Here is a 27081-nt window from a genome sequence, read left to right as displayed (position 1 = left end):
TATAAATTTTCTCTCCTTCTCCACATCAGACGTGCAGGGAGGCAGCAGGGGCACAGCCGCTGCCTGCCAGCCCCGGGGAGGGCAGCGCTGGGCTCAGGGGTGGCGGATGGGTGCAGCAGCTGCTCGCACTGGGAGGCTCCTCAAGAATGATGCACTGGTCCCTGAGTGGCTGGGGGGGTCTCAAGCAGGGACCTCCAGCCCCAGCGAGTGCATTTTGCAGGCAGCAGGAGCTGCAAGAGCGGGGAAAGTCCTTGGCAGCCCCTCACGAGCCCCTGGCCACCAGCCAGTGGGCTGCCAATGGCAAGAGCTGGGCCCAGCCACGAGGTGGGCAAAGAGAGATGCACTGAACCAGGGTGATGAAACATGGCACAGAGGGGACACAGACATGGGATTGCACCTCGTTCACCTTTAATGCCCGTCCCGGCTGGTGCCGCCGGCTGGCTCAGAGTACACCAGCACCAGCCGGCCCCAGCGCTCGGTGCCCACGGGCAGCTCATCGCGCAGCACTGGCTCCACCAGCAGCTCCAGCCGGCAGGACTGGCCAGGCACCGGCCGCGGCACCGGCAGCCCCACGGCACGGAACAGGCAGCCCTGCGCCAGCCCCAGCAGCTGCGGCGCCGTCTGGCCCTGGCGACAGCGGGCACCCAGGCTGAGCACGCGGAAGCAGTTGGCGCGGCCGGGGGGAAAGACCCAGCGGAGGGTGAGGCTGAGCGAGAGCTGCTCTGCTGAGGGACCCTCCTGCCACCAGAACTGTGAGGCCACCAGGCTTTGCACCTGTGGCGCAGCAGCCGCCACGCTGGCCGCATCCAGCACCTGCAGGGGGAACCACAGGATGGTTGGGGCCGGGACGAGCAGCGGGAGCCCTTCCCACGCTCCTGGCACAGGGCAGCACCGGGGCAGGCGGCTGCCAGCAGGAGCAGTGGGCACTCACCCGGACCTCGCCGAGGAGGCAGGTGAAGGGGGTCTCCTGTGGGCTGGGCTGGTGGCGGGACACGAGCAGGGAGAGGTCCCGCAGGCTGCAGTCCTGCAGGTCCAGCTCGTAGCACCTGAGAGCAGAGGGACAGAGCAGATGTGGCATTGGAGGGCCCTGGGGTGCCCACGGCTGCCCATGAGCACAGGGTGCTGGCGAGGCACTCACCGGCTGGTCCAGCCATGGGAGCTACGGCTGCAGGCAGCGAGCAGCTTGGCGAGGCCGGGCGGTGGTGCTGGGAGGAACCGGGGGTGGTGGCGGCCGTTGGGCTCTGCAGAGGGAGCAGAGTCAAGGAAGTGAGGGGCTGAGCTGGCCCTGCAGCGGGTGCTCGCTGCAGAGAGCACAGGGGGCAGTGTCCTCACCGGGCAGGGAGGTCATGTTGCCTTCGTGGCAGGTACCCGAGTCCCATGTGGTGATTTCCAGGGCAACCGTGATCTCATCCAGGTGCGGCCCCTCCAGCTTGTAGAGCAGGGTCAGGAAGAGCTTGGGGGGCGCCGGCATCTGCAAAGAGAAAAGGCTGATGACCCCAAATCCACCCAGAGAGAGACAGAGACAGAGAGAGAGGAGAGAAAGAGAAGATGTGTCGAGTTAGGTCTGCTGGGCAGTGTGGGCAGAGAGCCCCGCGGCACGCTCACCGCGAGGCCTCAAGGCTGCACAGCTCTGCCTGTGCTGCTGCTGAGAGGGTGGCAAGAGGGCTTCATCCCCAGCTCACCGGATGGCCACGTGCTCCTCGCCAGGGGGGATGGTCCCCTGCACCCTGAGGGAGCTGCCCCCACACCAGGCATCCTGCAGGCAGCAGCTGGTGCTCAGCCTGCCCTCAAGCTCTGGATAGAGCGGCTGGATCTCCTGCACACTCAGGTCGTACCAGGGACCGGTCTCTTCCTCCTGCAGGACAGGGTGAGTTGGCCAGGTGAGGGGCTGGAAGCAGGGACCCTCTGCCCAGTCCACCCCTGCCCAGCTGGAGCTGAGCCATCAACCCACACCCACCTTCCCATCCAGGAACCTGCTGGTGCCCATGCCCAGGCTAAAGGAGGTGGCGAGGGGCAGCGTGCAGATGCTGTGTATGGGCAGGTACTCAGCCAGCAAGCCCCAGAACCTGGAGGAAAGGGGAAGCAGAGAGCTCTGGTACAGCCCTGGCATGGCATTGGGCACCGCTGCAGCAGGGGCAGGGCTGGGCAGCCAGGTCCTGGCCAGCTACCTCGGGCTGCCAGCAGCTCTGCCTCAGCCCTGCAACCCCAGGCTGCTCCCAGGCCTGTCTCCCCATCACAGCCCTGACTCAGCCCAGCTGCCCTCACTTGTTCTCATTGCTCAGGAAGTTTTCCTCCCCCAGGTGCTCGTAGACCCATCCAGGGGCAAAGATGGCAGCAGAGAGGCCGTGCTGGCGGATCAGGCGCAGGGACTGCAGAGAGGAGCAGTGAGCAGCACAGTGAGTCACCTCATCACCTGCCCTGTCCCCACTTCCCCAAGTCCCGCTGGCCCAGTGGTGGGGCAGAACAACACCACGGTGATGTGCTGTGGCACCTCCCCATCCAGGGCCGGCAGCACCGGGATCCCCCCGCCTCCCTCTCCACGGGTGATCAGCAGCCCAGCAGCTCTGGCTTCCCTGGGTGAACAGCCCAGCATATCCCAGCACGGTCATCCCTGGGAGCTCAGAGCCCTGCCCAGGGTCTCGCTCTGGCCCAGCCTCAGCACACCCACCTTGTCAGTGTCAAAGCCGCCACCAATCACGTCCCCGCGGCCAAAGACATCGATGCCCACGTAGACGTCGGTGCGGCGTGGCCCGGCCAGCCTGCGCGTCTGCTCCAGCTGCTGCTCCTTCCAGTTATAGTTGGTGAACAGCCCATCACAGGCATCGAAAAACACCCTGTGGACGAGGGCCAGGGCAGCAGGTGGGTGCTGTGGCTGTCCCCACAGACCACACAGCCCACTCCCTGATCACCCCTGAGCACCGGGTTTGGGGTGTGCTCACGGCCCCCACCCAGGGGAGGTTTAGCCTGGGCAAAGTCAGGCGTTGGGCAGGGCCCAGCCTCACCTATTCTCGTCGTTGAGCTCGTTCTGCCACCGCAGCGTGCCGTTCTGCAGGATGCTGTCGTACCAGATCACCAGCCCGCCCGGCACGGCGCTGTGCACCTGTGCCGTCAGGTGCCGCAGGAACGGCGGCAGGTTCCGTGCCACAGCCGCCTGCCAGGACAGAGCGGGGATGGTCGGCACAAGGCGAGGGGGGTCATGCATAGGAGGGGGAGCTGAGGGAGGGCAAGGCGAGGCAGGGAGTGCCAGGGCTCACACTCAGCGTGTTCTCCAGGTTGACCAGCCAGCCGTCGAAGTGGTAGTGCCGGGCGATGCGGGCCAGCTGCTCGCTCACCGCGCCGTACGCCTCCTCCCCGCCGGCCAGGAACGCCTCGCACAGCTTCTCCCCGTCCGTCCACTCCGTGATGAACGTGCCTGGGAGGCGCAAGAGCGGCGTCAGCCGTGTGCCCTGGCAAACACAGAGCAGGCCAGCGGCTGCCACGGGCCCGGTGCCGCCGCCCTCACCCAGCACGGGGACGCCGTTGCGGTGCGCCGCGTTGGTCCAGCACACGGGCGGGATGGTGACGGTGTGGTGGCTGAAGTAGACGAAGATGTCGATGTAGCGCCAGTGGTAGAAGACATAGGGGTTGCGTGTGGCCGAGCCCTGGATGAACCTGCAGCCATAGACAGGGAAGAGGGTTGGGCAAGGCAGGAAGGACGCGGGCAGACGGCTGCGGGGCTGGGCAGGAGCCTGACTCATGCCCCCAGAACCGGGCAGGGCTGTGGCACCAAGCACAGACCCAGGGCTGGCTAGGAAACAACTCAAGCAGAAGAGGGTTTGAGATGCCGAGCCCCGCTGTCACGCCTCCCCGGCGCCCAGCACGTGCCTGTCCTCCAGGTACCCGCCGCGCATGTCGTGGCACACGAGCGTCCGCGGCCTCTTGCTGTGCAGCGGCGGCTCTCGCTTCGCCAGCGGCACGGCCGAGATGTTGAAGTCACCGTTGCTGTCGGGCTGCCAGGACAGCAGCTCCTCCAGGCCGGACAAGAAGAAGCTGATGGGCTCCGTCGTCCCGGTGTCGAAGTACCTGGCTGGGGCGGGTGGGGAGAGGGGCAAGGGACTGAGCCGGGAGCGCCCGCTGGAAGCCGGTGGAGCTGCGGGTGCCGTCCCCGCGGTGCCTCACCCGGCAGCGGCTGCGGACGGGCGCTGATGGTTTCGTGCAGGACGGTGGTTCCCCGGGACTCCGCCGCCGGCTGGAAGCTGCGCGGGGCGGGGGGTGAGGGCCGGGCCGGGCCGGGCCAGCACCGCGGCCAGCGCCCGCCGAGCCCCGGCGCCGACCCCGGCCCCGACCGCGACCCCGGCCCCGAACCCGGGCCCGGGCCCGCTCCCACCTCCGCCGCCGCCGTCCGGGCTGCTCCTCTTCCGCCTCCGCCGGCTCCTCGGCGCCGGCTCCGGGCCTCTTGCCGCGCCGCCCGGGCCCTTCCCCCGCCACGGCCGCCATGGTGTCGCTGTCGCTGCTGTCGCTGCTGCCGCCGCCGCCGCTGCTGCTGCTACTGCTGCTGCCGCTGCTGCCGCTGCTGCTGCTTCTGCTGCCGCCGCTGCTGCTGCTGCTGCTACTGCTGCTGCCGCTGCTGCCGCTGCTGCTGCCTGCACTGGCGGCGGCGCGGCCGCGTCCTGGCCCCGCTCGCCCGGAGGCGCGGCCCGCGATGCTCCGCCCGCCGCGACCCGGCTCCGGCCCCCGTGTCCCGGGATGGGAGTGTGCAGCGCTACAGCGTGTGTGCTGGGTTACACCGTGTGTGCTGGGTTACACCGTGTGTGCAGCGCTACAGCGTGTGTGCTGGGTTACACCGTGTGTGCAGGATGGGATCCCTGTCCCAGGATGGGGTGTGTGTGCAGGGTTCCACCGTGTGTCCGGGATGGGATGTGTGTCCTGGGTTACACTGTGTATCTCATCCCGGGATGGGATGCGTCCCAGAGTGGGGATGTGACTGTAGGGGTGGGATGTGTCCCAGGATGGGACACGTGTCCTGGGATGTGTTGTCTCCCAGGCCCTGCCTGGGACAGAGCCAGTCCCTGGGCTGGCAGTCGTCCTGCCACAGGCAGCCTTTCCTTCCTGCCATGTGTCAGCCAAGGGCCTGGTGCACGGGGTCCTTGGGGCCATGGGGCAGCAGCACCAGGGCTCTGGAGGCACTTCCAGCCCTGGATGGCCTGACCAGCCCCACCTGAGCACCCACCTGTGGGACTAGGGCTCTATTTAAGCTCAGCCCCAAACATTCACTCCTTTGGTATGGAAGGAGGGGTGCTGGTCTCTAGGTGCAGCCCTGCTCTGCCCAGCCACAGACCCACTAATCTAGCACCTAATCACCAGCTTCCCAGCCAGACCTCAGACCTGCCTCATCATCGTGGACTCCAAGTTATCTGGATTATTGGTAAGCTCATCCTCCCCCCAGCCTGCCCTGCTTGCAAGATGACAGGCTCATTACTGTGCTCAGCTTCCTGGCCCTTGCAGGAGCTGGCTCAGGTCTCCCTGGCTCGCCAAGGCCAGTCTGTCCCTCCCTTCCCACCACCAGCCCAGCAGCACCCTGCCCTGAGCTGCTCAGAGCCTCCCTGCACAGAAAGCAAGAGACACACTGAAACTGTGAGTAGGACTGGAAGTTGTGGGGTGTTTAATGTGGTCACAAGCTGTACAGAGAGCAAGGGCGAGCAGGCTGCCCTAGGCCTCGCTCTGCTATTGCATCTACAGAAGTGCAAAGCCTGGCCAGCAGATATCTGAGTGCAGAGGGAGTGGCTGGGGCTGAAGGGCCCGGCAGTGGCTGTGGAGGGGAGCCAGCCCCCCTCTGCAGCTCACACCGAGCAGAGGCTGTGATGGGGGAACTGTGACAGGGCATGCTGAGGGGAGCTGATGAAATTCACACCTCGTGGGAGTGCTTAGGGGAGGTATCAGCCCAGAGAGCACCCAGCACTGTGTTGTGCCTTGGGGCCCAGCTCAGCAAAAGAGCCCTTAGTGGTTTTATTTCCTTTCCTGCTGGATGCTGAGCACTTTCTGCCCTCTTCCAGGAGCAGGAGCCTGCAGAGCTCAGCACAGTGCAAGCCAGGCAAAGGGGGGAACACAGTGCACGTGTCTGTCCTGCCTTGCACCGGGGCACTGGGAGCCAAACCCATTCATCTGGCACCAGCTCACAGCCAGTGCCAGGGGTGCTTGTGCCCCAGCAAACCAGCTCTGAAGGGCACAGGGGTGAATGAGCTCCCTGCCAGCCCTGGGGAAGCAAACGCAGCGGAGGCTGGAAGTGGCTCCAACCCCTCCAGACACAGGGCCTGGGAGCTGGGGGGGATGTTCACACGCTGCTCGGGGAGCGGTACACAGCAGGGCCAACAGCTTCACGGCGGGAGGAGTGCCCGGGGTGAGGGGGCAGCGGGGGCTCCGGGGACACCCTCCCCAGGGGATGAGGGGCAGGGGGCACTCGGAGGGCAGCGGGCGCTCAGGGGTCGCCGCTGTACTTGACGAGGTGGCCGCTGAAGGTGACGTACGTGTCGTACTCGTCGCTGAAGACGGCGTTCTCGCGCTCGCCCTTGTAGAGCCGCACCCAGACCTCGTCCTGCTCCCGCAGCTCCAGCATGACGCTCTGGCTCTGCATGATGCTGCGGTCGCTCACCTGCGCGTACAGGATCACCACCTCCGCCCCGTTGCGCATCAGGTGCAGGTACGTCTCCTTCTGGTTCCACGTGTGCACGTTGAGGCTGAAGTAGTAGATGCCGGGGACGTAGCAGTAGAACTTGCCCGTGAACATGTTGAAGTGGTCGTAGAGGTTGACAAACTCGGTGTCAAAGATGAGGGTCTGGTAGTAGTCGTTGCTGTGCAGGGGTTTCTTGCGGCCCACCGAGAAGGCTGCGTAGTGGCTTTTGCAGCGCTCACCCGGCGCCCCCACGCTGCCCTTCTGCCCCTTGGGCCCTGCGTGGCCCCTGCTGCCGGCCACCCCTGTCTTGCCAAACTTGCCCTGCATGCCTCGCTCACCACGATCCCCCTTCTCACCTGGGCAAAGCAGGAGGGATGGTTGTGCAGTCAGAGGCAGGTGCCACCTCTAAACCCAATGCCTGAGGAGCCCCTTTGCCTGACAGAAAGGGGTGAGGATGGCAGGGACCACCCCCCTCCCCCCAGCCCCTGCCCCCTCCACGGGCTCATGTGCTGCCTCCAAAGCTGCTGCCCAGAGGCCTCCAAGAGCACAAGCAGCTCATGCCTCAGAGCATCTTCTGCCTGCTGCCCCTCTGCCCACACAGGGCACTGGACTGCAGGCACCAACCCCCAGCATCTCGCTCCCAGTTTGGTCAACACTGGCTCCCCAGGGAGCTGGCACTGGGAGCCCAGCTTTGCCTTGACCCTGGGCTGATGCCAGCAGACCAGGCAGACTGATGGTGCCCAGGTTTGGCTGGAGGCAGTGCTGCCAGCCCTCACCTTTCAGGATGGTCATGTTGATCTGAGGCAGGGGCTGGTAGGGGGGGTAGGAGAAGTGTGGGCTGGGCGGCTCACAGCAGCGAACGCAGCGGGGCCGCGAGTGCAGCCCCTCCTGGGCACCGCCGGGCTCCTGCTCCTGCACAGGCCTGGCGAGGACAGAGCAAAGCACCACAGGGAGCTGCAAAGGGGCCACGGTCCTTTGTGGTGCCAGGGCTGCCCCAGCCCCCACTGCCAAACGCCCTGGCCCTGAGGTGCCCTCACCTGGCACGGTGCTGGGATGGTGCCTCCTCGGGGTCCATCTGCCAACGCTGGTCAGGGCTGGGAGTGGTCTGGCTGCCCGCAGGGCAGGGCACCAGCAGGCAGGAAAGCAGCAGGACACCGAGTGCCCAAAGCCCCTCCATGCTGAGTCCGTGCCCTGTGAGATGCCAGGGGTGGCTGAGGGGGACAGCACAGCCTGGCAGAGGCAGAGATGCCCTGCCCTGCCAGCCTGGCTGTGCCCTGCACCATCCTCAGGACAGGACCTGGTGTGCCACTCAGCCCCAGGCACTGTACACCTGAGCTTTCCCCATCTCTTGCAGCTGCAAGGACCATCTGTATCTAAGCAGCTGCTTTTAGCTGGGCCATGTGCCTTGGTGATGTTCCAGTGAGTTCCTGGGGAGCCCCACACTGGAGAAGTGCAGGGGCTTGGGGCTCACCAGCAAGCTGGGAGCTGGGGACATGCAGCCCCTTGAGCCCTGGCATGCAGGGGAGAGGGAATTACCTGGGCAGCCAAAGGTGGAGTGGAGCAGCAGTCTCTGCCTGACTGTCCAAGCCCTGGGCCACGTGCTGCTGCTCCACCTCAGCCTGGCTTCAGCTGCCTCTCATGGATGCCCAAGAGCAGCAACTCGGTGTCAGCACCTGAAAAAGTTACAGGCAGCTCCAGCTGCCATGGGGCAGATGCTGGGGTGCAGCCCTGCCTACCCCATTCTTGCCTGGGGAGTGTGCCTGCATCCTCCCTCCTGCACCACAGCGTGCAGGATGTCCACAGCACAGGCCCTGTGGAAGGGGCCCCTGTGCCCCAGGAGCTGCCAGCCCTTGATCTGAGGGTTTGCAAGGAGACAAGTCCCACTTTCCCAGAGCCATGGATGTGGGCTGGGAGCTGGCTGCCACAGGGAGAAACCTTTCCTGAGGGCCCACATCGTGTGTGGGGCCAAAGCTAATATTTGCAGTAGCTGGTGGCCCCATGGCCCAGCCTGGGCAGCTCTGCTGCCCTTCCCTGCTGCATCAGCACTGGAGGGGCTGCAGGTGCGGAGCTGGGCACGCAGCACCTCGCCCTGGGCCCCAGGGCAGCCGTGGCCAAACACGTGTGGTGCTGCCCCAGTGCTCAGCAGGTCTGAGCTGGGGCATGGCCAGATGGGCACAGGTTTGGGCTGCCCCATCCCACACGCTGCGGTGCTGCAGCCCCCGCTCTGGCCTCGGGCACGGCTGTGTCCATCTCCCCTCCCCTCGTGCTGCCAGGCTGCACCCCACATGCTCTCTGGGATGCTGGAGTGCCTGAGCCCAGGGTGCTGTGCTGGGCTGAGCCAGGCCATGAGGAAGGCTTTTGGGGCAGGATCCTGTTGTTTAGGTGAAAGTGTGCACTCTGAGCACTGGGGGTGCGAGTGATCACCAGCCTGGGCAGCGGGTACCGTGTCGGTCTGGGGTCTGGGGACAGGGCAGGCATGCTGGGGCAGGGTGGTGAGGCCAGGGTGGATGCCTGGCTCATGAGTCACCTTTGGTGGGGCTGGGAAGGGGAGGAGGGATAGGGAAAAGCTCCAAAGGTCTTTCCCTGCTGCCCACACTCTCTGCAAAGGGCCTGTCCCCTCTTGGGTGCCTGTGTCCCCCCCTCCCTCCTGCCTCTGGCCCGTTATCTCAGCCCACATCCCCAGGCACTGTGGGGACAGGGAGGGGCAGGGCTGTAGGCACTGTGCAGGCAGCCTGGCAGCGTGTCCTCCCTGCCTGTACCCTGGCCTGGGGCCTGAGGGCAGGGGAGAAGCGGGTCTGTGGGTAGAAGCACAGAGGAGGCCAGTCAGGGGCTCGTGAGCCGCCATCACCCTGGGGAGCCTTGGCCCTGGCTCTCCAGCTGTGCCAGCCACATGCCAGTGAACACGATCTGCAGCCCAGTGGGGTTTTGGGAAGCCTGTGGCTTTCCCTCAGTTCTGGGATCATGCAACCAGACATTCCCCTGAGAGCCGCAGCAGGCTCAGCCCCGGGGGAAATGCAGCTTCCCAGGGAACTGCTGCACGAAGAGGAGAAATCCTTCCCCAGGAAATCCCCACCACGACAGGCCCCTGTGGTGGGGCTGGAACTGGAGGTGGGTGTTCAGCACAGGGCACCCACCAGCAGCACCTGGGGCTCCCGGGCAGGAGCGTGTGTCCCCCACAGCCCAGGGGCAGGCGGCACACGCAGCCCTGCTGAAGGGACGCTGTTTTTCCTGTTGAGTTGGATGCTCTCCAGGAGCAGTTGGGAGATTTAACTCCAGTGGCTGCTAAAGCCGTGGGACTGTAAGTCAAAACATCCTGAAATACATTCCCGGCAGTGACAAAGACCAGGATGAAACACGAGCAGAGCCTGGGGCCGGGAGGAGGGGGCTCAGAGCAGTGGGGTGCTGTGCTGATGGGATGGCTTCAGGCCCTGTCCTTTGCTGCAGTGGCTGCAGAGCTGTTTGCACACCCAGAGCAGCGCAGACCCTGCGGACAGCAGGGTGGAAGCCGTGCGAGGGCAGCAGCAGTGGGATGTTGTGCTGGGGATCCCTGCAGCCAGCACGTCCCCCACAAACGTGCCTGGGGGCAGCCCAGCCTCGGGTCTGCTGGGCTGTTTGGCGCAGGGCTGAGGGAGCCACGCTGGATGTGTGCAGGGTCGGTGCCGCTGGCTCCAGCCCTCACCCGCAGCCGGGGGCCAGGCTGTGCCCTCGGGGCTGGGAGCCTCTGCCAGCCGCCCCCCGCACAGGCAGGGCAGTGGCCTCGCTCGACTGCCCGAGGCTGTGGGGGCCAGCGGCCCCGCTCCCGCGTGCCTGGCCCCACGGTGCGTCCCGGGGGTGCAGGTCCCCGGGCCTGGAGGGGCTCCCCAAAGCCGCCCCCCACGTACCTCTGGGGCAGGGCCGCTCCCTCCTGGCGCTGCCTTTCCTGCCCTAGAGCATCCCGCGCCCCCGGCAGCGGCCGCGTCCCGCTCCAGCCGCCTCCGCGCCTCGGCCCGGGCGGAAATGCACTTTCCAGGAGGCAGCGGCGGAGCGGGACGAGGCGCAGCCCTTCCCCCTGCCAGATGTGCGCCCGGCGGCGCGGGCGGCCGCCCTTAACCGTGTGCGCGCCCGGCGGCTGCGGCGCCGGGCCTGGGACCCAACGAGCTGGGGCGGCGCGGGCCGGGGACCGGCCGGAGCCTGCGCGGAGGGGTTCACCCGGCCCGGGGGCAGCGGAACGCGGCCGGGACGGGCCTTCGGCGGCCGCTCGCACACGCGCGGCGTCCCGCAACCGGTCTGTGCCCGCTCCGCAACCCGAGTGACGGGGGGGGGCACACAGGCCGCGGCCGGGCCAGGCTCCGAAGGGCAGCGGCTGCCGGGGCCGGGCCGCGGGCGCCGGGGCAGGGCCGAACCTCGCGTGGCGGCGCCAGGGCCGCTCGTGCGGGCAGCGCGGGCCGGGCCGGGCCGCTCCCGCCGGGCGGCGGCGCGGACTGCAGCTCCCGGCGTGCCCCGCGGCGGGGGCGGGCGGGCCCCTCGAGGCCTGCTGGGAGTTGTAGTTGCGGCCGCGGTTTGGCCGCTACAGGCCGCCGTGGCGGCGCGCGGGGGCTGCCGGGAGCTGTAGGCGGCTGCGCGCGGGCGGCGCCGCGGTGAGCGGGGACCGGGGGCGGCGGCACCGCGCGGGGGGCACCGGGGCGGGGGCGCGGCGTGGCCTGGCGCGCCGAGACCGGGCCGGGCCGGGCCTGCAGCACGGGGCTCGCTGTCGGGCTGGGGCGGGAGCTCCGCGGGCCCGCAGCGCCCCGCTCGGGCGCGAGCGGCGGGGTCCCGGGGCTGAGCCCCGCGCCGAGGGGTCCCGGCCTCCCTCAGGGCCGCGTCCGGCGGGGCCGGTCTCCGTGTCCGTGCCCGGATGGGCTGGGAGTCCCATGGCCGTGCTTCGGGGCAGCTGCTGGGGTCCCTGCGGCCGCGCGGGGGGCTGCGCTGCACCGAGCGGGCTCCCCGGGCCCTGCCAAGGGCGATGCTCAGGGGTCTCGCCGGGACGGACGGGTGCGCCCAGCCCGCGGGGTCCCGGCGCGAGCAGCCGCCCCTCACGGGCTCTCCCCTGTCCCAGCCGCGGCCCGGAGCACCCGCCGCCTGCTCGGGGCTCGGCCCCCCACGCTCAATGCAGCCTCTGTTCACACCTCGGGCTGCTGAAAGGCACATTGAGAGCGTGGCCGTGCGGCCGCCCGCGGGGAGCAACGGCCCTTGCCCAGCGCCAGGCCCAGGGCCCCACCGCAGCCGCCGGTGGGCCCTTCGGGGCAGCCCCGGGCTGCAGTCGCTGTCCCACGGTGCGTGGCACAGGGGCAGAGCGAGCGGTGCTGGGGCAGCTCCCTGGCCCCTAGCTGGGGCTCCCTGGTCTGGGTCAGCTTGGCCCCTGCGCCCTACACAGCCTGTCGGGCCTTGTCTGCAGGAGCCCAGCCGGCTGCCACGTCCTGTGTGCCAGGCAGAGGGAGGTGGCAGGGACAGGCACTGCTGGTGTCAGGGCCCCGCGGTGGGCACAGCTTGGGGTGGGCTGAAGGGCCCCCAGGTGAGTCCTGCCTGCAGGAAACGCTGTGGCTGGACAGAGCTGTCAGGGGGGAGCTGCTGTGAGTTTAAGGCCGGGCAGGTCGAGATGTTTGTCCCTTAGACCTTGGCACTGCGCTTCCTGCTCAGGTGTGTGCATCCTGCTTGGGTGGAGCTGCCACGTGTCTGGGTATCGTGGCGGGGCTGGGGACACACTCAGCAGCAGCGCCAGTTCCCGCGGCCGCCAGAGCTGGGCCAGGCTGGCTGCTCCACAGGCAGCAAGCGACAGGCAAGGAGCTGCTTCCCCTGGGACTGGACCTGGGCACCACTCAGCAGGACACCCCGGGGGCTCGCCCCTGGCTCCCTGCCTGGGCTGCTGTGGAGCCTGAGGCAGGTTGAGGTGCTGAGCAGGTCCTGTGTGCCTGCCAACACACCAAGGCTTGCTCTGGTCTGGCAATGCAGGGGGAGGTGAGAAGGGGCTAAGCATCAAAGCAGCGCTCTCGGCATGCTGGCTCTTTCCTGTGTGGGACAGCAGCACCTCCTGCTGCTGCAGGGGAGGGGATGAGGCTGTGCCCTGCTGTCCCCCGAGCTCAGTGCAACACCAGGCTCCAGCTTTCTTCCAGCTCTCTGACCAGCTTCCCTCTCTTTCTGCCAGGTTCTCCTCGCCCCCAGGCTGATGCCCGTGCCGCCCTGCCATGAGTCTATGAGCCCGCTCCGGATCAGCGTGGGGGGCCTGCCCGTCCTCGCGTCCATGACCAAGGCTGCGGACCCCCGCTTCCGTCTGCGCTGGAGGGCCATTGCGCTGTCGGCCTGCGTGGGGCTGCTGCTGCTGCTCTTCTTCCTTCAGCGCTCCTCCCCAGCACGGCACAGCCCGCCCAGTCCCCGCACCTGGCAGCTGGGCCTGCGGGCAGGGCAGCGCTACAATGACACCTACCCGCTGTCCCCCCCGCAGAAGAACCCCGAGGGCGTGCGCTACCGCATCGGCCTCATCGCAGACCTGGACACGCGCTCCCGCGGCCCCCAGGAGAACACCTGGTTCAGTTACCTGAAGAAGGGCTACCTGGTGCTGTCAGACAGCGGGGACAGCGTGGCGGTGGAGTGGGACAAAGAGGAGAGCGTGCTGCAGTCCCACCTGGCTGAGAAGGGCAGGGGCATGGAGCTCTCCGAGCTGGTCGTCTTCAACGGGAAGCTGTACACAGTGGACGACCGGACAGGAGTGGTTTACCAGATCGAGGGGAACAAGGTGGTGCCCTGGGTGATCCTCCCGGACGGGGACGGCACAGTGGGGAAAGGTGAGCAGCCCCATCCTGCCCTGCAGGCGCAGAGCAGCAAAGCCCTTGCCCCTCCGTGGCTCTCTGGAGTGGGGTGTGCCACTTTTTTGACCCCATATCCCATCCGGGCTGGGGCCGGTTCCTGCCAGGGACCAGGTGTCTGTGTGGGCAAAGGCTGTGCCCAGCAGTGGGTCTGGGGTGGTGTCCAGGGCAGCGGGGACCAGTCTGATGTCTGTGTACGAGCCCTGCCTCATGCTGTTCTCTCCTGTGCAGGCTTCAAGGCAGAGTGGCTGGCAGTGAAGGACGAGCATCTCTACGTGGGGGGACTGGGCAAGGAGTGGACCACGACGACAGGGGAGGTGGTGAACGAGAACCCTGAGTGGGTGAAGGTCGTCGGCTACAAGGGTGACGTGGGCCACGAGAACTGGGTAGCCAACTACAATGCGCTGCGGGCTGCGGCAGGGATCCGGCCCCCAGGTACTGAGCAAGGCTCCCCCTCCTCACCCCCTACCCCAGGCCTGCTGCTGGCTCAGGAGCTGAGCCCTCCCTCCCCATAGGCACGGGGACTGGTGTGGGGTTTAAAGGATGCCGGAGGCCAAAGAGCTCCCCATCCCGGTGTAAGGGCCAGAGCCGCCCTGGCCAGTTTTATCCCCTCTCTGTGCCACAAGTAGCTGGAGAGTGGCTCAGCCAGTGCTGAGCCTGGCAGCCAGGCCCCTGGGCAGCCCCATCCTAGCTCTGGGAGGGAGCAGGAGTGCTGCTGCAGGGGCGGCGGGGCAGGAGCGGGTGGGAACGCTGGCAGCGGTTGCCGGTGCGGGGCTGAGCTCCCGGGCTGCGGCGGTGCGGGAAGGGCTGCGGTGCGTGCCCGTGTGCCGCGTCAGCCGCCGGTCCTGCCGCAGGTTACCTGATCCACGAGTCGGCGTCCTGGAGCGACACCCTGCAGCGCTGGTTCTTCCTGCCGCGCCGCGCCAGCCACCAGCGCTACGACGAGGCGGCGGACGAGCGCCGGGGCACCAACCTGCTGCTCAGCTCCACGCAGGACTTCGGGGACGTGACGGTGGGGCGCGTGGGAGACGTCGTCCCCACCCACGGCTTCTCCTCTTTCAAGTTCATCCCGGACACGGACGACCAGATCATCGTGGCGCTGAAATCGGAGGAGGACAACGGCAAGATCGCCAGCTACATCATGGCCTTCACGCTGGACGGGCGCTTCCTCCTGCCCGAGACCAGGATCGGCAGCGTGAAATACGAGGGCATTGAGTTTATTTAACCTTAGACTTTGGCACTGGACCAGAGGGGCTCGGGGGGGGCTGGGGCAGGCCCTGCCCACGCTCGGGGCCGGGCGCCGCGGGCTCGCTCCCAGCTCTGTCCTTGGCATCCCCTGTAAAGCGTTGGCTCGCTGCAGCAGCCTGGTGCGAGTGTTTCAGCAGTGGCACCTGCTGGCAAGGGGCTGCCACCACAGCGGGCACCGGCACAGCCGGGTGGCCCAGGCCCCCAGCGCCGCGTCCCTGGGCAGCCCCTGCGCTGCAGTTGTTAGTGCCCAGCCCCTAATTACCACAGAAACCCTCTGCAGCGGTGGGTAGCTCTGGTGACATCCAGTGACTGTCTCCTGGGGCCACTCTGTTTGACAACCTCCAGCACCTCACTGGGAGTGTACTAGAGATGTGGGGACAGGCACCGCCATGGGGAGCAGCATCCTCGAGGGCACAGTTGGTCGGATGCTGCCCCGTGCCTGGCACTGTGACCAGAGCAGGGTGTCACGCCAGGGCTGGCTGCGATGTCACAGCCACGGGGGATTTCATCAGGCCTTTCCCCAGAAGCTGCTTCTCCTTCCCTTTTCCCCCGAAGCTGGGCGAGGTGACGGCCGGAGTGACGGGCAGCCCTGGCCACTGGTTTCTGGGGAAGGTCTTGCGTGGGAAGGGGCTGTGACTGTCCCTCTGCCCCGTCACCGAGGGTGACGCAGCACTTCCCGCCACTGCTGGGAAAGAGGCTTTTGTTGGCCCCTGGGGCTGCTGCAGACCAGCACAGCCGCTCTGCCCACGGCGCTGGGAGAGGCGAGTGTTGCCCCCAGTGACTGACAAGGCCTTGAGCTGTCACCAGGTGTAACATGGCATGTCCTGCATCAGTCCCAGCCCATGCCCCAGGGAGGTTTGGGGTCTGCTGGCTTTGTGTCTCCTCCCAGTCCCAGCTGTGCATGGCTCAGGCCCCAGAGCTGCCTCTAGACCCAAAGCTGTCAGCTCTGGGAAACGCCAGGGCTTGGGCAGACGCCTGGGGCTGGTGGGTGGCGTGGCCATGAGGCTTCCAAGAGCTGCAGCACTCGCTCGGTGCAGGAGACAGAGCCAGAAGCACCAGCTTGGCTTCCCGGGGCCAGCAGCAGCTGGGAAGCAGTGACAGCAGCCCTGGGCTTGGCTGGCCAGGGAGCCCTTCCCCAGCTTGCCAGCGCTGTTGTGAAATCGCAGCAGCAGCCCGTGGCCCCCAGGAGGAACTTGCACAAGTCTCAGGAGCCAGAAGTGCGAGATGTGGGCATCTGCAGCCCCCTGGGCCTCCGTCCCACCCCGCTGACGGCAGGGACCGCAGCACCCAGGGTGCAGAGGCCCTCCCCAGGGTTCAGCGCCGCCCGCCCGCCCCGGGTCGGGTGAGGAGCGTGTGCGAGGCCAGACACGTGTTTTCATTTAGCCCAGACAATGACTCAGCCGGCGCTGGGCTGAGAGCAGATGTGCTGTCTCCACGGGCACGGCCCCAGCGCCACGGGCAGCACCCGGCCCGGGGCACCTGAAGCATCCCCAGCCCGGGCCGGGCGCCAGCTGGCCACAGGCCACGGCGGCTGCTCTGCCCTGGGCTGCTCTTGGCTTGGCACGGCCGCTCCTGGCCTTGCTCGCCCTCCCGGCCTGGGGCTGGCAGCTCCACAGCACCTGTCCTGCCCCAGAGCTGTCCCAGTGCCCATCCCTGCCCTGTATCCCCTTCGTGTCCCCTGGGCTCAGTCGGGCCAGGAGCTCTGCACCCTGCTGGGAAGTGGGGCTCCCTGTACCGTGTGCCCCGGCATTCCCAGACCACCCCAGTGCCTGCCCACGCTGCCCCTTTTCCTAGTGATGTACCTGGGCCCCATCTGCCCCCCACATCGTGCAGGCAGGATGGCAGGGGCCTGGGAGGCTCCAGGGCAGCGTGTGGTGTGGGCAGCAGGGCCATCAGCCCCGCAGTGCCGTCGGAGCAGTGAGTGTCCCTCAGTCGTTTGACTCCTGGTGACTGCTGCCAAAGTACAGTGGGCTCAGAGACCCAGAGCCCCATCTCCAGCCTTCATCCAGCCTCCTGGTGCCGTGGATGATCACGGCAGCAGCTTCGCTGTAGGCTCAAGCTTGGACCAGGTTCTGCTGCCCACGTTTCTGCTGTTTCTTTTCATCCTAAAGGGCAAGCTGCTCTGACACTTCCTTCAAACAAAGTAGGTGCTGCAGGGCGGCTCTGGATCAAGAGGCTGGCTCGGGAGCAGGTTCTGTGGCCATGACACTGGCTTGTTCCTGCCAACGTTTGCCCACGGCTGGGCTCAGAAGCTGTGTCCCTGCCCAGAGGCAGCGTGTGTCACGGGGACAAAAGCACTGCTGGAGGGATGGAGCGTGGGGCTACAGGTGAGGCAGCTGGGACAGGGGCAAGGTGGGGATTTGAGAAAGGGCAGGCAGCTCCTGGCTGGGGGGAAGCCCGAGGTCTCTGGGCACGTCTGAGGAGCGAAGACCCCCGGGTGAGCACAGCCACGGGCCAGCCGTGCGCCGGGCGCAGGGGACGGGGCAGGCAAAGGGGGCCGGAGTGGTGGGATGAGCGGAGCCGAACTGGAAGAGCAGGAAGCAGAGGAAATGCTTGGGCACAGACATAATCGCGCAGCCCTCCCCTGCAATTTGCTGCTCGGCTCGGCGCAGGCCGGCGGCCAGGTCTGCGCGCCGGGGCCGGGCTCCCGGTGCCGCCCGGTGCTTCCCGCCGCCAGACCCTTCCCGGGCGCGGGGGCGCGGGGCCGCGGGAGCGGGCGGCATGCGCGGGGCTCGGCCGGGGGCGCGGGCGGCCGGTGCCCGCGGCGGGGGCCGGGCCGGGCCGGGGGCGGCGATCGCGGCGCGGAGCCGCATCCTGCGGAGGGGCGGGAGCAGCCGGGCTGGCCCCGCGCCACGCAGAGGAGGAGCAGCAAATCCCCGGAGCACGTTAAAAAGCGAGGCTGAGCGGCAGCCGGGGAAGGAAGAAAACACCTCCCTAGAAGGCAGCGGAGCAGCGGCGGCAGCAGCGCCCGCAACGCCGCGCAGGGGCCGCGGCTGCCGGAGCCAAACTTTCCGGCGGCGGCTCGGCCGGGCCCGGCGGTGGATGCGGCTTTGTCGGGAGGGTCGCTGAGGCTGCAGCCCCGCCGCAAGATGCCCGCCGCGCTGCCCAGCCTGCTGGCCTGGGTGGCCGTGCTGCTGCTCGGCAGGGCCCGCCCGGCCGACGCCTGCAGCTGCTCGCCCATCCACCCGCAACAGGCCTTCTGCAACGCGGACGTAGGTGAGCGCCGCCCCCGCGCTTTGTCCCCGCGGGGCCCGGAGCCCCCCCGGCAGCAGCCCCGGCCCGGCCCGCGGCAACTTCGCGGCGGGGGAAGGGGCGGAAAGTTGGCGCGGAGCGGCCGGGCTCGGGCGGGCAGGGGCGGGCGGAGCCGCCGCGGCCCCGGCACCTGCCCGCAGCCCTGGGCGCGGGGGTGTGTCACGGGAGCAGATGCGCTCGGCCCGGCCGTCCCCGCGCCTTTCGGGGCACTCTCGCGGCCGCGCCCCGCGTCGCTCCCCGGGGCGGCCCCCGCCGCGCAGCCCCCGGTGACACGGGCGGGCCCGGCCTCCTCCTTTTAACTTTGATTAAAGCGCGGTGGTACGTGGCAGCGCGGGGAGCTGCCGGGGCGGGCCGGGGCCCTCCGAGCGCGGCCGCCGCTCGCTCGGTACCGGCCCCGGGGAGCGGCCGCGGCGGGCTCGGTCAGCTCCCGGCTGCTCCTTATTTCCAGGCATTTCCTCTCCCCCGTCCCACTTTGTTCGGCTTGGATGCTGCTGAAAGGGAGGGCTTGGCAGCGCCGGGGTCCGAATTCCTCTTTCTATGAATAATGCCCTTATTAAATTGTAGCAGATCAGACAAACAGCGCAGCCCCAGCTCCGGACACCCGCCTGTGCGGGGCCGTTCCCAGGCTCGGCTGGAGAGGCAGCATTCCCAAGCACTGAGGCAGCCCCAGCCTCGGGACAGCCCAGGCCTGTCCCCCGCTCCTGAGCGGGATGCTCCCGGTGCATCCCCGGGCTCCCCTCGCCCCTTCCAGACCCGGCTCCCGGCGTCTCCCCGGCGAGGGCAGCCCCTGGGCGCCCCGGCTCGGCCTCGCCGCTGGCGCAGCGTGTGCTGCGAGGCACGGTGGGGACGGGGAGGCTTCTAGACAAAATGGAGCACGGAGTTTTTGAGGTTGCTGCTCGACCCCGCTGTCCCTGCGCCGTGGGATCCCGGTGCCCCCTCCGGGAGCGGGGCTGCGGCTTCCCGTCACGCTCTCGCCCAGATCAGCTTTCCGGGGCACTCGTGACTCACTGCCCGGCCAGGGGTGCTGGCTCAGCCGTGACTCAGCTGCTGAGTCACCATCTGTCTCGGCGGCCCCGGCTGCCTCCGCTGTCTCCGGGGGGTGCAGCATGGCCGGGACGGGGTCTCTCGCAGGTCGGGCTGCCCACTGCCCTCGGCAGCTGCCTGTCCTGGGGGTGCCTGAGCTTGTCCCGCCTCCAGCCTCCTCCCGGGCTGTGCTGCCCACAGCACTGGCACCGTCTGCCTCCCAGCCCGAGTCCTCTACACTGTTGCTTTGTGTGAGCCCAGATGGGGATGGTGACGGGCTCAGGGGAGCAGGTTTCACCGTGGGATGAGCTCCCCAGCCTTCTCTTCCCACACAGCACAGATGTGTCTCCTGCAGGCTGCGATGCCTCTCGTCTTGCCCCAGATGCCCTCTGGCCAGGCCTTCAGTGGAGACGTGGTGGCTGCTGATGCCCCGCGATGCTGGGTGCACCCAGGGCAGCTGATGAGCCCTTAAAGACCTGAGCAGGACTCAGCAGGGGAGGAAGCTGAGCTAGTGTGGTGCAGGATCGTGGCCCTGTGGGGCTTGGATCCCCACTCCATGCAAGGTGCCTGCCAGGTCTGTCTGTGCATCCTTACAGTTCCCCTGCCCTCACTCATGACCTGCAGCTGGCTCTCCCCTGGAGCAGGGCTGGAGCAGCCAGAGCCCAGGGCTGCATTTTCAGACAGCACAGGGGGAGGCAAATGCAGCTCTGCCTCGAGCATGGAGTGCAGGAGGAGCTGAGGCTTGTGTCACTGGAGCTGGTGACTTGGAACAAGTGACCTGGCCTGTTTGCACCAGGTTGCTCTGCTTGGCTGCAGGGTGAGGATGTGTCCGGGCTGTGGCTGAGCCTCTGGAGCAGCGTGGGGATCTGAGGGCTGAGGAAAGTGATCTCAGCCCCTCTGGACACAGCCGTGGCTTTGGCTTTGTGTGGCTCTGGGCATGGCTGTGGCTTTGACTTTGTGTGGCAGTGCTGGGTCAGGAAGGGTCAATGAGGCAGCGGAGAGTGAGGGCTCGGTGTGCTGCCTGGGATGGGGGCACATTGGATGCAGCCCCAGCAGCGTCACCCCCATCGCACTTGTCTCAGTGCTTGGTTCCTCAGGATGAAGCACAGGGGAGGAATGGTGAGAGCTGTGGCACCCGGCAGAGACCAAGCAGAGGGTTCAGGTTTGGGGAGAGAGGTGTGAAAGCCCCTGCTGAGCGCTGCCAGGGGAGCGCAGCTGCCTGCCGGGCCCCACTGAGCCCGGAGGGGCCGGGGAGCTGCCGGCCCCGCTGCCAGCCCGCCGAGCTCTGCCGGCCAGAGCCCTTCCTGCGCGGCTGGCGCGGGGGCCGTGGGCTGACTGCTGGGGCCGCCGCTGATTGGGCCCCGTCCCGCTCCCGTCAGACGGCCGGGATGACGCAGGCGGCAGCCGGAGCCCGTGGCTCCCGCGCAGGCCGGTGGGCGACGGGGCCTGGTGCCTGGCCGCTGCCTCCCACCGCCCCTGGGCACTGCCACGCTCAGGGCAGCCCGTGGTCTCTGCTGCTGCCCCGCTGTGAGCTGTGTTGCTCAGCCCCACATCCCTCCAGCCCCGGCATCCCTCCCTGCAGCCCCCCATCCCCAGACAGCTCTGCCAGGGGTGCCCTGCTCTGCGGCTGCTGGGGCACGGGCAGGCACCTGGGGCTGGTTGCTGCCTGTACGCCAGGCGGGGCTGGGGCTGAGTCCCTCCCAGGGCAGTTTTCTGTCTCTCCATCCCCACTGGCCGCAAGCGCGGCTGCAGTGGCCGTGGGGCTGGGTGTCTGTGCTGGCAGTGCCGGGTGGGCAGTGCTGGCACTGGCAGTGGCCCCTCTGCTCAGGCGGCTGCCAGCAGCCCCAGAGAAGGGAGCTTTGTTCCCAGGCCGTTTGGGCCGGCAGCAGCCCCTGCGGTCTGTGGGCACCGGCGCTTCCTGGGCAGCCGCGGGCTGGTGCTGTGGGGCTGCGCTGTGGAGTCCGGGGTGGGATGGCAGGGGAAGGGGCAGCTGTTTGTGGTGTCTCTTCCCAGGAGGGGAGTCGTGGCGCTGAGGCTTCGTGTGCTGCCCCAGGCTGGGGTGGGTGATGGCAGGATCTGCCCCACTGCAGGGCAACACCCAGGCAGCCTCCCCTCCTGCCAGGTCTCACTGGGGCAGGTCACCACTTCCAAAACCCCTTTTCTCCTTCCCTGGGGAGAACCTGGGGCTGTTGCATCCCTCTGCAGGGTCTTGTGGCATCTCCCTGCTGCCTGCCCACAGTGCCTCCTGCTGTGATGACAACTGTCTGCAGCAGAAAGCCCCTGAGATGGGGTAGCCGTGTGGCAGGGACGGGGAGACACAGCATCCTACCAGCTGGCAAGCCCAGAGAGACCTCCCAGTCGGTTTGTGGTGCTGGGTGACTCTATCTGCTCCCAGCTTTGCTACTGGAGCTGCACAGCAGCCCCAGTCCATCCCAGCTGGTTGTGTGCTGGTTGCCCAGCCTGGGAGCAGCACAAGGTCAGCTGCCATGGCATGGGAACTGCTTTGCTGTGGGATGCCCCAGGCAGCCTCAGCTGGTCTGGATGGGAAGTGCCAGCACTCCCCACCCCTCCTCAGCTGGGGGCAGATATCCCTCTCTCTGCCTGCCCTCATGCCCATCCCCTCACCCCTCCGGGGTCCTCATTGCTGGGTGGCCGTGGCTTGCAGCCCCAGGGACCGGCACAGGAGTTATCACTGGTGAGGCTCCCCATGGCGCATCTTCTTGCCATGGCTTGTCCTGCCTGGAGAAGGAGCATTTCCAGCATTGCCCTAGTCAGATGCTGGGGACCTGCCGTGCCTGCCTTGTGCCCCAGGAGCCAGGAGAGCCTCGGCTCGGCTTCATAGAGAGCCTGGGCCTGGCAGCAGGAGGGGTGGGTGACAGGGCCAATGAGGGTCTCGGCACCTGGGGAGGTCTCTGAGTGCCGGGGCTTTGCTCCATGCCTTGGCCCTGCCTCCTTATCCTGGGATCTCAGCTGGGGTCTCCTTGGGGGCTGGCCTTTGCCATCCCTGCGTCTCGCCCTCCTCACCGCTCCGGCTCCTGGCTGGCGCGGAGCAGCTTGGCTGCGCTTCGGGGTCTTGGCGGGGAAAGCGCAGCGCAGGCGTCCCCTCCACAAAGCCGCACTGTTCAGAACAAATCCGCCCAGAATTGGGCTGCATTTTTGTCAAGTGATTCATCAGCACGTGAATGGAAAAGGCTGGAGCCCAGTGAACCAGGAACCGCTCCCTGCGCCTGCAGCCGGAGGCCGGAGCCGCGCGCGGGTCTCGCGCTCGGTTGCAGCCGAGTCGCCGCGGAGCAGCCGAGGGCCTGGCACGGGCAGGACGCGGCTGCTTCTGGGCTGGGGGGCTGAGGGGCAGCCCTGGGAGCTGTGGGAAGAGGAGCAGGCGCTGCAGCAGGGCAGGGACCAGGCAGAGCTCCTCCAGCCCGCCTCAGGGGCTGGGGCTGGGGACTGCACTGAGGGACCTGCCCTGCTGCAAAGGGGCTGGGGCTTCCTGCATGGCTGAGGTGCTGCAGCGCTGACAATGTGCACAGGCAGCTCGGCCCTTCCCCTGTGAGGGGGGCACGGCTGGGGCAGCCCTCGGTGCATCCCCAGTACTGATGGGCATTGCAGCCCCCTGTCCTGCACCCAGTGCCCACACTGGTTGTGGGAGGCTCTTTTGGGAAGGCTCTTCCCTGGCTCATGCTGGTGGCAGCTCTCCCCAGAGTGAGCTCAGTTGGCACTTGTGGTACCTGCATGGGGCTGTGCCCGCTGTGACCTTCAGCTTAAATAGCCCGTGTGCATGCCCCTGCGCCCCGCGGTATTTATAGAGCACGGTCAGATTCCCTCTCCTTGCCATGCCAGGCGAAAGAAGGCGAGCTCATCCGTGCCAGGCTGGTGGGTGGCCCCCTGCACCTTTCAGTGGGCGACACAAGCTGGGTCCCAGCTCAGCTGGCACTTGCTCTCCTGCCACCCTGGCCAAATGTCCCTGTTCCCTACCCCTGCGAGCCCCTGCCCTGCAGCCACCCCCCTCCCTGGCTGTGAGGGTGCTGAGCAGGAGCTGTGGCTTTGGGGCTGCCCCTTCCCCCCGCGCCATCGGCGTCCCTGGGGCTGGCCAAGAGCTGTGACCTGCGCGCTGCAGCTCCGAATGCGGCCGTGTCCCGAGCTGGTGAGTCGGGGTGAGCTGGCTGCCTGCTGCCCGCCCTGCCCTGCCCTGCCAGCCCCGGACACTGCAGGTCACTGCCACGTGCCGGCCGCTCACATGCTGGTTCCTGTGTCCCTGGGCTGCGCTGGCAGCGTGACCGCCGGCACCTTTCCACTGCAGAGATGTCCCCACGGTGCCGTGGCCTCACCACCCTTGGGGCACTCGACCTTGTGCCTTGGCAGCTGCTGGGACCACCCTGGGGCTGCGTGGAACCGGGGGGGCTGCTCGGCACTGCCAGCTGGGAGCTGCCTCCCCTCCCTGGGCCGTGGTTCTCTGTGTCCCAGCCCCAGCTGTCCCTGGGTTATTTCTGCAGGCAGTGAGAGCAGGAAGCAACAGCATAGCCCCAAGAGGATGTGGTTGCTGCACCTGCATGGCGTGAGGCTCCATGGGGCAGGGGCTGAGGCCTGGCAGGGACCCCAGGCTCCAGCCACGGGGTGTGAAGGCAGCCTGGCCTCAGGGCCCTGCTGCCCCGGCACAGGGTGCAGAGGAGCTGGCAGGGGCTGGTGGGGTCGGGGCTGGCATGAGCTGCCTGTGCAGGCACTTGGTGGGCAGCACTGACGTCCGTGGCAGTGCCACAGGGACACAGCTCCCAGCTCCCTCTGACGGCTCCCTCTGCCCTTTTCTCCTCCAGCCTGGACAAGCCACGCAGGCGCTTGGCTGGGGCCCACGTCTGGTTTAATTAGTGACAGAGGGACAAATGCCGTGGTGCTCCCAGCCTGCTGCTGGCAGGTTTCAGCTGTGCTGGTGCCATCTGGGTGACAGGCACAAGCCTGGACATGGCCACCCTGAGCCTCATCTGGCAGGGGCTGGGCAGAGACCGAGGCAGCGCTGGCCAAGGGCGACTGGTCCGTCACGGCTGGCGGCGGTGCCGGGTGATCCTGGGGTGACCTCTCCTTGTCACCTGCCATGAGGACACTGCCACAACGCTGCCCCTCACCACCCACGTGTGCCAGAGCCCCGCGTGGCTTTGGGCAGCTGGGCATCTGCAGGGAGGGCAGCTGGCCCCGAGCGAGAGTGAGGGGCTCTGGGGTGGGGGGCTGAGCGAGGCCACTCTGCCAGGGCAGCACCACATGGCAGTGGCGGCACCTCCAGTCCCTGGGCACCCTCTGACCTCGAGGCCTCCCCGTTGCAGTGATCCGAGCAAAGGCTGTCTCTGCAAAAGAAGTGGATTCAGGGAACGACATCTACGGGAACCCGATCAAACGGATCCAGTATGAAATCAAGCAGATCAAGGTAACGGGGCGGACTGGGGCGGGAGGCCGGGGGGCACGGGGCAGCTGCCGTGCAACTGCTCACCCCCTCTCCTTCCCCCCAGATGTTTAAGGGCCCTGACAAGGACATAGAGTTCATCTACACGGCTCCATCCACCGCCGTGTGCGGCCGGCTGCTGGACACCGGCGGGAAGAAGGAATATCTCATTGCAGGTGAGCGGCCACAATAGAGGGCTCGGGGGCTGGTGTCAGTACTGGCCTTGCTGCCTCATGTGCTTCCTGAGACACCCGTGGTGTGTGTGCCCGCCCCACCACCCCTCTCGGCAGCCCCCCTGGCTGTGCCCTGCCTGTGCCCTGGGCTGTGGCAGGGACAGCGAGGGGACGAGCTCCGCTCCCTGGGTAAAGTGCATGGTGGGAGGGGCTAGATGGATGCAGCCCCCAGCCCCTGGGCCAGGCTGACCCCAGGCACCTCGAGTTGACATGAGGTTCAGGGCACCTGGGGGACCCTCTGAGCAGCCGGTTTGGCCTCTCCTCAGGCAAGTCAGAGGGCAATGGCAAGATGCACATCACACTCTGTGACTTGGTCTCCACCTGGGACTCACTGAGCCCGACGCAGAAGAAGAGCCTAAACCAGCGGTACCAGATGGGCTGCGAGTGCAAGGTGAGTGGCTGAGCTCCCCCTGAGCGTGGGCTGTGCCCCCCTCCCCATGCCAGCAGGGTCTGCAGCCCCGGGGCAGGCGTGGGCTCCGTGGCAAGATGCTGCTCCCTGTCCTTCAAGGATGACTGTGCAGGGGCACAGCACGTGGCCGGGGCTCTGGCTGCCTGACTGGCAACTAAGGCCCTGCCTAGGACCTGCACCCAGGGGCTCCCTCGGTCCCCTCCAGTGGGGTCACGTCCCTGCTGTGTCCTGCAGGAAAGGGGGGAGAGCTGGGGGAGGTGAGTCAAGCTGTGGAGGCTCAGTGTCCCCAGCTGCCCTGTGCTTCTGCCTGTCCTGCTCCCACCTCGGTGCTGCTGCTGACAATGTCTGTTGTGTGCAGATCTCGCGCTGCCTCTCCATCCCCTGCTTCGTCTCCTCCTCGGATGAGTGTCTCTGGACAGACTGGGCGATGGAGAAGAACAACGTGGACGGGCGGCAGGCGAAGCACTACGCTTGCATCAAGAGGAGTGACGGCTCGTGCGCCTGGTACCGCGGCATGGCCCCCCCCAAGCAAGAGTTTCTCGACATCGAGGACCCCTAAAGCCAAACGAGCGCATTCCAGTAGCCAGTAGAAAAAAAACCAACCCTGCGAGATGTTAGACTGGTCCACGCTGATATCAACTCCTGCAGACAGCATGAAAACCTGCTCGGCCGCGGGCTGAGGCTGCCGCGGCGTGCGGGGGGCAGGGACAGGGACCCGCTCTGCTGCAGGCTCCTGGCAGCCCGTGGCCACGCTGGGCTGAGTGGGGTGCGGGGGGACCCCTCTGCCAGGGCCACGTCCTCCCTGGCCACACTCAGCCCTGGCAGCTGTGAAGGAATCGAACCCTTGTGGGTGGCGGGAGCTGCCCCGTCTGCGTAGCCGGTCTACCAGTGCCCCCGCCGCAGAGACCCCCCGCAGCCCCTGCCAGGCAGCGTCCCCTCTGCAGCGTCCCGGCCCCCCTCCTGACCCTGCCGTGTCCCCACATCCACCCAGCGCCTGCCCCTGCCTGCAGGGTGCAGGGAGGGTGCAGCCCTCCAGGCAGGAGCTCGGGGCAGAGCCCCGGCTGTGTGCGAGGGGCTTTTGCAGAGTCAGACGGCTCCTGCATGGGCGTCTCCTCTCAAAAAGCCAGAAGGGCACGTTACTGCAGCTGGGGTGACCCCAGGCACTGCTGCCCCCCACCCCGTGCTCCTCTCCTCACGAGGACTTGGAGGTGAGCGTGGGGTTCGCTGCCTGCCCCGGCATGGCCGGGGGGGCCCTTCCCACTGCAGCCTCCTTCCAGACCCTTCTGTGGCCACCACTGTTGGACGGGCTCAGAGCCACCAGCCTGGGCAGGGGGCTGGGCAGGGAGCTGCCCCTCGGCAGTGCCCCGGAGGGTGCAGAGCGTTCGCTGGAGCCTCGCGCAGCTGTTGCCTGAGCCAGGCCGTGGCCTTGGGCGCTGCGGCGGCACCACGGCCGCCTGACCCCCCGTCCTGTGTGGTGAGGGATGGAGCCTGGCACCGGGCTGGGCACAGGCAGCAGCACAGCCGCAGGGAAACCCGTCCCCTCGCCGCGGTGATCCCCCAGGCTCCGCGGGCCCCGCTGTCTCTGAGCCATTCCCGCGGGCTCCGGGCCCTCGCCGCAGCTGTGGGAGCGTGCTGGGAGTGACCCCGCAGCCCTGCGCCCGGGGGCCTTTTCATGCTGTGATCCCCGTAGGGTTTGAGATGTCGAACTGGACCAGTCTGGGCAATTTCAACGTATTAAAGAGAAAAATTAAAAAGAAAGAAAAAAAGACAAAAAAACCCCCAACCTCTAATCCATCCCATATACGAGTCCCGTTCGCTTCCTGTACGGTTATGTCATATCTGCCATTTACTCCTCTCTGCTGGTAGTCTGCCTTTGAGTTTAATATTGCCACTGTTTTCCCACCGGCTCTTTGGTCCCTGTCCGTGATTTCTGTCGCTGCTCGTCCGGCGCTGGAGTCGCTCCGGTTTCGGGCGGGGAGGCTGCGCCGGGAGCGCCCGGGCAGGGGCGAGAGCGGCGGCGGCGG

General features: G+C 67.5%; 4 protein-coding genes across 12 annotated transcripts; 2 read left to right on the top strand and 2 right to left on the bottom strand.

Moving 5' to 3' along the window:
• Positions 1-386: 386 nt before the first annotated feature.
• ENGASE (endo-beta-N-acetylglucosaminidase) lies at positions 387-4666 on the bottom strand. Of its 2 annotated transcripts, XM_062010670.1 has the most exons (14): positions 4367-4666; positions 4159-4235; positions 3865-4066; positions 3503-3651; positions 3255-3412; positions 3003-3151; positions 2669-2834; positions 2266-2369; positions 1958-2066; positions 1683-1855; positions 1333-1487; positions 1139-1241; positions 932-1046; positions 387-813 (listed from the first exon to the last, which is right to left on the bottom strand). In XM_062010670.1, the coding sequence occupies exons 1-14, from the start codon at positions 4474-4476 to the stop codon at positions 409-411; spliced, it is 2175 nt and encodes a 724-aa protein (XP_061866654.1). In that variant the 5' UTR covers positions 4477-4666; the 3' UTR covers positions 387-408. The 2 variants fall into 2 exon arrangements, with proteins under 2 accessions (XP_061866654.1, XP_061866655.1); XM_062010671.1 differs by lacking the exons at positions 1958-2066; positions 2266-2369.
• Positions 4667-5612: 946 nt separating this feature from the next.
• Positions 5613-10926, bottom strand: C1QTNF1 (C1q and TNF related 1). Of its 5 annotated transcripts, none has more exons than XM_062010680.1 (5): positions 10531-10926; positions 8186-8347; positions 7687-7840; positions 7426-7571; positions 5613-7005 (listed from the first exon to the last, which is right to left on the bottom strand). In XM_062010680.1, exons 3-5 carry the CDS (start codon positions 7824-7826, stop codon positions 6455-6457), a joined length of 837 nt encoding a protein of 278 aa, XP_061866664.1. In that variant the 5' UTR covers positions 7827-7840; positions 8186-8347; positions 10531-10926; the 3' UTR covers positions 5613-6454. The 5 variants fall into 5 exon arrangements, with proteins under 5 accessions (XP_061866664.1, XP_061866662.1, XP_061866663.1 ...); XM_062010678.1 differs by having other exon boundaries at positions 7687-7879; positions 8186-8322; XM_062010679.1 differs by having other exon boundaries at positions 7687-7860; positions 8186-8322.
• On the top strand, positions 10810-14972 carry CANT1 (calcium activated nucleotidase 1). Of its 4 annotated transcripts, none has more exons than XM_062010676.1 (4): positions 10810-10913; positions 12810-13446; positions 13699-13902; positions 14322-14972. In XM_062010676.1, exons 2-4 carry the CDS (start codon positions 12831-12833, stop codon positions 14690-14692), a joined length of 1191 nt encoding a protein of 396 aa, XP_061866660.1. In that variant the 5' UTR covers positions 10810-10913; positions 12810-12830; the 3' UTR covers positions 14693-14972. The 4 variants fall into 4 exon arrangements, with proteins under 4 accessions (XP_061866660.1, XP_061866658.1, XP_061866659.1 ...); XM_062010674.1 differs by lacking the exon at positions 10810-10913 and adding an exon at positions 11198-11265; XM_062010675.1 differs by lacking the exon at positions 10810-10913 and adding an exon at positions 11611-11940.
• A 2633-nt stretch (positions 14973-17605) lies between these two features.
• TIMP2 (TIMP metallopeptidase inhibitor 2) lies at positions 17606-26962 on the top strand. Its single transcript, XM_062011104.1, has 5 exons — positions 17606-17931; positions 24300-24400; positions 24483-24591; positions 24915-25039; positions 25416-26962. The coding sequence occupies exons 1-5, from the start codon at positions 17805-17807 to the stop codon at positions 25614-25616; spliced, it is 663 nt and encodes a 220-aa protein (XP_061867088.1). The 5' UTR covers positions 17606-17804; the 3' UTR covers positions 25617-26962.
• The last annotated feature ends 119 nt before the right edge of the window (positions 26963-27081 follow it).

This window comes from Colius striatus, chromosome 18 (genome assembly GCF_028858725.1).
Source record: "Colius striatus isolate bColStr4 chromosome 18, bColStr4.1.hap1, whole genome shotgun sequence".
Classification (NCBI taxonomy): Eukaryota; Metazoa; Chordata; class Aves; order Coliiformes; family Coliidae; genus Colius; species Colius striatus.
The sequence above is the reverse complement of the archived record's forward strand: the minus strand, read 5'-3'. Positions and strand labels throughout refer to the sequence as shown.